General features: G+C 47.1%; 1 protein-coding gene across 1 annotated transcript; it reads left to right on the top strand.

Annotated features, from left to right (window-relative positions):
* Positions 1-17: 17 nt before the first annotated feature.
* Positions 18-6,631, top strand: TMEM74 (transmembrane protein 74). The gene is made up of 2 exons (XM_015856163.1): positions 18-116; positions 1,031-6,631. Exon 2 carries the CDS (start codon positions 1,237-1,239, stop codon positions 2,194-2,196), a length of 960 nt encoding a protein of 319 aa, XP_015711649.1. The 5' UTR covers positions 18-116; positions 1,031-1,236; the 3' UTR covers positions 2,197-6,631.
* The last annotated feature ends 317 nt before the right edge of the window (positions 6,632-6,948 follow it).

The raw sequence follows: 6,948 nt of genomic DNA, 5'->3' as shown, positions 1-6,948 counted from the left end.
TGCCGCCGCCGCCGCCGCCCGCCGGCACAGCCCTCCCTCCCGCCCGCCTCGGCGCTGCCCGGCGCGGCTCGGCGCTGCCGCTCGGCTGAGCCCCGGGGCGCTGGCCGTGGCCGCAGGTAGGGGTGCGGGGCGAACGGCGCTGCGCGGTGCCGGGGGGTGGGAGCTGGGGCAAGAGGAGCTGTGTGTGTGTGTGTGTGTGTGTGTGTGCGCATCCAGCCGCTCCCCGCCAGCGCGTTACATGGAGCAACCGCTGAGGTCCCGGGAAGAGCGGAGGGAGCCGCGTCCGTACCCATCGCTTCGGTGCCATCGGCGCACGTGTGTCGTCTGCGTGTGCAACACGTTCGCGGGGCTGCGCTTCCCCCTAATTACGCGGGGAGTTCGGTGTCGGGTTGTCCGGGGGGCTACGGAACTGGGGGGATAACGAATTAATTGCAGATGAGAAGTAATATCCGTCTTTGAGTCATCAGTCGTTGAGGCATAATTTCATTCCGAAAGCTCTTAATCAAACTGGAGATCTGCTATAGGAAAGCACCGCTCTTCCCATAGGATTATCAGATTTCCACCGGAGAATACAGATCCTGGATTACTGAGCTGTGTGGGATTTGCGTGTTTCTTTCTAATTAGTCTCTCTCTCTGAGTTTAAAATTCTTAATTTGAAGGGGAGGAAGTTACTTGAATCTGAAGTAAAATAGCTATCGTTTTTTTTTGGTTTTTTTTTTCCTCTGTCATTTTACATAGTTATTCCAGCTATCCTATGCTCTGCAGATGACTTACTGCCTTAATTGGATATTGGTGTCAAAGGTTGATTAGAGTCCCTAATAGATTTTGGATCTGCAAGAGGCTTAAGGCTTTAAGTTCGTGGTTAAAACAATCGTGTTTGTCATCTCCCCTTGAGCAGCGGAGAGGACGAGCGATGTATTACATTTGTGTTATCTGCTCTTTGCTTCATTAACGTATTGTCAGGAGGTTGTCGGGTTTGCCTTTGTTGTTGTGTGTTTCTTTTTTTTCCCCTCTGCTATTTCATTTGCAGACCGAAAAGAAATGAACGTCAGAAGGGATTTGTTTAATCATTTAGCAGCTGACACGAGCCATGTCCCTAACAAAACGGTGCTGAAAGAGTAGAAGATTTTTGGGATACGGCAGCTCGAGCACCATGAGACTGCTTTGGTGAGCCAGGGGCAGCACTTGCTAAAGGATGCGGTAGCCCAGCAGTCAGGGCTCACCGAGTGGAGGCCGATGGCTTGCATGGAGCTTCTCTACCTGGCTGAGGAGAGCAGGCAGGGTGCCCTGGGCCCCGCTGCTGGTTGGAGCCTGCCCGCCCCTCACTATGAGCAGCAGCAACAGCAGCAGCGGCATGAGATAGATGAGGTGGACTCCAGAGCAGCAGCAGCTGTGGCAGCCCTGCGCTGTGAAAGGCACTGCAGGCCCTCACAGAGGGGCCCCATGGCTGAGCCCAGCCCAGCACCCCTATCTTCCCACTCGGGCAGCCCACCCCAGGAGCACTCCACACCCCCCAGCAACTCCCAGCCCTGCCACCTGCCCGAGCACTTTCCAGGGGAAGAGGATGGAGGGAAGAAGAAACCCTGCTGCTGTATCCAGGAACTTGAGACATCCTTCAACTGCGTGGATGAAAATGTAAACCTGGAGCATGCAAGAAGTCCCTCCAGTCCAACAGGCTGTCACGATGCTCCCCAGCAGCATTCCTGCCGGGAGCTGCCTCCTGAGTGGGTGCATGACTCTCCCTCCCTGGTCTCTGAGGAGGATGACGCTGCCTCAGAGGCAGCAGCTGGGAAATCCTTGGACTATGGATTCATCAGTGCCATTTTGTTCCTAGTCAGTGGGATTTTGCTGGTGATCATTTCCTACGTGGTACCCAGAGATGTGACTGTGGATCCCAACACGGTGGCTGCCCGGGAGATGGAGAGACTGGAGAATGAGAGCGCCAGGATTGGGGCTCACCTGGACCGCTGCGTTATTGCTGGACTGTGTCTCCTGACCCTGGGGGGAGTGGTGCTCTCCAGCCTGCTGATGATGTCCATGTGGAAAGGGGAGCTGTACCGGAGGAGCAGGTTCGCGTCCTCCAAGGAGTCTGCAAAGCTCTACGGGTCGTTCAATTTCAGGATGAAGTCTGGTGCAAACGATAATATGCTCGAGCTGTCATTAGTTGAGGAAGATGTGCTTGCCATAGATAATTAATGTGGTCATGATTTTTAAAACAGCATTTCCACACACACACACAAAAGTGTGTTTCATTAAAGAAAATAGATGTGGCTAAAGATAGCTGGTGATGCAGTTTGTTTTTCTGACAAGAACTGTCTTTTCACGAGCTCTCTAATCAAATGTTTGCATTATATGAACACTTGTTGTAAAGGGAGAACAAGCCAGAGCAAATGCAATTGGTATAAAATAATGAAAACCACTGAATAAAAAGAGATTTTTGACAAGTAGATTCCACAGATAACTCCTTTATCCTTACATAAAACATTCCTTTGGTGTCTTGCCTACATAATTTTCTTATTACTCTCATATATTGAACAGGAACGACCTTGACACCTTGGAAGCTTGTTGCAGCCTACAGAAGAATTATTAACTGTCTGCTTGGTGTCATGTTAAGAAGCAAGGCTGATATTTAATTAAAAGAGACTTTTTTATAGTTAAATTTTAAACCAGTCCCTTCTTTTGTATGAGTGAGACCTATGGGCAAAAAAAGACTGCTTGTTCATGGCTTACCACAAATCTCCTGTATTTTCAAGCAATGGTGCAATTAGTGGTGGCTATTTAAAATATAAAAATAAGAGGCAAAGGGCAAGGAACCATATGGCTCACGGTGGTATTGGTGAGAGACAAAAGGCTCTTTCAGCTTGAGGTCAGTGGTTCCATTTCGGTTCAGATTAGTAATGATTGATAGTCATTAACTTCTGATATCTATAATGGCCCATATAAAGGAAGTTCAGTTCCCAGTGGACAGATGTCTTTGTATGAAAACTGCCATCACTTGAATTAACTGACCTCCTGTTTGGAGTCTCAAAAGATCCAAAGAGTAAAAAAGCATGGGGATGCAGAGACTGAACACATCTCCTTCAGTACAGATGCCGGAAGAAATTCAAACTCCACTGCAGGGCTTTGCTTATAGCAGGCCTGTCTGCATCACACAAATCCTTTTGAAACTTCTGTTTCATGTCACTAGGCCGCTGGCCTTCTCATTACCAGAAACAAAAGGTCAGGTTGGAGCTTTTGGGGCTCATTCAATATAAACCAAATAATTTATAAAATATAAGTTGTCAGGAAATACAAAGGTTATACATCAAGCAGTTGGACTAGCTGGCATGGGACTCACTTAACATGGGGGCTGATTGAGGGTACATGGCAGTATCAATCACCATTATGTGTCACAGTAACCAAAAACCTGTACTACTGATGGTATTTACTTTAGTATCAGCCAATTTCTGAGGAGCATTAAAGTTGTGCTCTTGTGATGGTAGGAAAAACAGCAAAGGTTGTTGTATGCACTGCTGACCTTTTGCTGTGATTGGTTGCTGATATTTAATTGTTATAGACCCTGCCAAAGCCAAATGTGAGTGAAGAGCTGTGTCTGTGAGGGCCTTGTCTGCAGAACTGTGGTTGAAACACTTAGTTTGCTGTCAGCTATGGGTTAAATCTCAAATATAAGGAATATCCAGTGTTTGAGGAATGAGACTTTTTTCCTATTGTGAGATAATCCCTGAGAAGGATGTTGGGAAGGGGTGGCAAGGCAAGGTTTAGAATAACTAAAAGTCCTCCTGCACAGGTAGTGCTGGGTCTTGCTGCTTCTGACATTGCTGCATCCCAGCTAGAGCTCCTAGCCTGTTTCCTTCTCAGTCTGCTGTGACTGGTGGAGATCATGACCGCTGCCTTATTCTTCTTTGGAGGACAGTTTGACATGATGATTGGAGCACCCTGGCTGCCAAAGGAGACTCACAGTGACTGGTGCGACTCAGAGAAGTGAAGGGAAAAGCTGTATTTTATACCCAAATGAGAATGTTTATGGTCCATTCCAGCCCACATTACATGTAGCAGGGAAACTGCATACCTTCTCTGTTCTGTGTTTTAAAGTCCCTCTTCTCAGGCTGCTCATGGCAGGAGGCACACGCTGCTCCTGTGTCTGGCACCCACCTGTGCTCGGTCCCCTGGGCTCAGTGGGCATGGCTGCCCTCTGCAGAGAGCTGGAGAACCTGCACCCCTCTGCCTTCATGCCTTTGGTTGCTGTAAATAGCGTAATGTTGCACTCAGTCTTTAACTATTACCCTGCAAAAGAGATGCTACTTAGCTGTTACTCTTTCTAGCTGTTGCATTAGTTGTGTTACTTAGTAACTAAAGGAGCAGCCTTGTTTGGCAGTACTGCTGCCTAACAGATGTTATTTGCAGTTATGTCATGATACAGAGAGTGTCTGTGGGCAGGAACTTGCAGTGGCCAGCAGTCACCTTGGGAGGGCTTGCATCCCTCTGTGTGTGTCATCAGGGAGTCAGGATTAAATTGGTGAGGCCAGTGGATTGAATTTTGATAAAGCACTGGAAAAAGGGTCTCTAGAGAGGTGGTAGAAGCCCTCATCCTTGGAAGTATTCATGGTCAGTCAGGACAGGGCTCTGAGCAAAATAATCTAGCTGCATGTGTCCCTGTTCATTGCAAGGGAGTGAGGCTAGATGGCCTTTAAATGTTCCTTCCGTCTAAAAAGATTCCATGATTCTATGAATTTCTAGGGTAAAAAAAAAAAAAAAAAAGAGGAATAGCTTACTTATGTAAGGAGAACCTTCAGCCCATTGGGATCAGTAAGAACAGCTAGAGAAACTGCTTGAGAAGCAGGACGTGGAGGAGAAAGGCTGATTGCTAGCTGTCTTTTGTCCTGTGGGTACAAGGACACAACCCTGGTCATGTCCTCCAGAAGCACAGGGGAGGCCCTGCCAAACAGGAGAGCAGACTGCACCCAGCACAAGGCAGGGGACAGACAGCATGAGGGGCAAAAACCCTTTCATCCTCCCAGATGGGAAGTCCTGTGCTCTGTGTTCATATACACTGCAGAGGCTGGTGATTTTGAGAGCCATTATTTTTATTTTTTAATGATACATATACATAAAATTGGAGTACATTCCATAATTGCAGGAAGATGACAGCTAACTCTGTAAGGATCACAGATTTCTTGTAGGAACCATGGCATGCTTTAATGCTAGTTATTAGCACTAGAAAAGAGCATGTTCCCTAGACTGCCAGTATATTATTATCAAGCGAGAAGTTTTCTGACACTTTGTAAAATGCCTGTCACAGATCATAAGCCTGCAATACTTAAATGAACCCTCAAATATTCCCCGAGCATTTTAAAGAAACATAAATCAACCTAATAATCTAAATACACACTGCAAAAGTGTGAGGAATAAAAAAAGATAAATAAATGACAGATGTAACACAATCCCTTTATCTTGGTGTTCATGTGTGCTACTAAAGAAGTGAAGGCAGACTTTTAGAGAACAGAGTGCAAGAGTTTAGCAGATAAAACATCTCAGGACATTTCTCTGATCACCAAACAAGATAGTTGTACAAATGGTAAGGCTGTGTGGGTTGGCTGTGTGATATAAAACCTCAGGACTCTCAGGTTCTAATGATGTGCAATGTGAGAGAAACCCAAATGCTCGCTATCTGGGTGTTGGTTATAGGAAATGAACGTATTTGTCTGCTGCATGGTAGACAGTTGTTCACATTGCTCTGGTCTTAAACTGCTGTACCAAAGGCTGAGGCCAAGGGTGATTAATTGCCTGTTCCTACATCCCAGTCATTTGATTTCCTCTGCTCAAAATTTAAATGCTTCAAGGATGCAAGTGTGAGGATCATTTTTTAAATTTCCTGGGCTTAAACTTATTGCATGGATCTATGGAGGGCTTCCTTCTTGGAGGATGTATATTTGGAGCATCCCAGGTGGGTTTTAGGTACCACCTGTAGCACTCTGGAAACAAACCATGATTCATATCGAGGAGGAACATTTTATTCCTGACCATCCCTTACAGCAAAATGTGACACTTGCCCATCTTCTACCTCATGATTTGTTATCCGGGGTGCCAGGGCATGTGGCTGGGCTCTGCTGGGATGCTGCCTGCCTGGGGAGGGATCATGAGGCCTCAGCCGGGGCTCCTCCCTGTGCCCCCACTGCTCCAACAACTCCCAGTGACCACTTTTATTTATTTCTCTCAATCAGAAATCTCTGATAGAGGTTGGGCTGTTTGGGAGCTGCCAGACACCTGATAGGGGCTCTGCCCACAGCAAAGCCTGCGGCGATGGTAGGGCCCCATCCTCACTGCCAGCTCAAAGCCCAGTCTGCGGCAGGGAACCCCAAGCTCTCTCCAAGGATGCTATGCTGGGTTGTCGCTGTTTTTGATATGTTTACAGTTTTTTAATCTTTGTAATTCTTTTAGAGATCTGTCTGTAATGAGTAGCGAGTTTACCGACGGGAAAAGCAACGGCTATAATCTTGTAAAACCCCTTTTTGTCCCACAAAAGGGCAAAACGCCACAGTTCATTGTGAGCTTTTCAGTCGTGCATTTGATGCCTTATTATAATTGCAGCAGCGTTCTGTAAAGATTAAAAAATAAAAGCCTGTAAAGCTGAGCTGTGTCACTGTGCTTATCTTTGCCCCTCACTGAGCTAGTGGTTGCAGGCAGAAAGTGCCACACATGCAGGCTTAAAATATGTCTACACAGGCGTCCACCCAACTTTGTATTTCCAGAAAAGCAGAGAAGCTGTGGGCAGCTGTGGCTGTGTGAGCAGATGGCTGTAGGGTGCTGTGGTGTGAGATGGGTGTCAAGGCCCTGCTCACTATCACCACACACAATGCAGTGCTGTGACCATGCCCTGACCCCAGCCTTTCTGTGGCTTGGTCTTGGCTCGTGCATTTGTTTTTCCTAAAAACCCAGTGCTGGGCATGC

This window comes from Coturnix japonica, chromosome 2 (genome assembly GCF_001577835.2).
Source record: "Coturnix japonica isolate 7356 chromosome 2, Coturnix japonica 2.1, whole genome shotgun sequence".
Taxonomy (NCBI): domain Eukaryota; kingdom Metazoa; phylum Chordata; class Aves; order Galliformes; family Phasianidae; genus Coturnix; species Coturnix japonica.
Note: the sequence above shows the minus strand (reverse complement) of the source record. Positions and strands in the feature narration are given on the sequence as shown.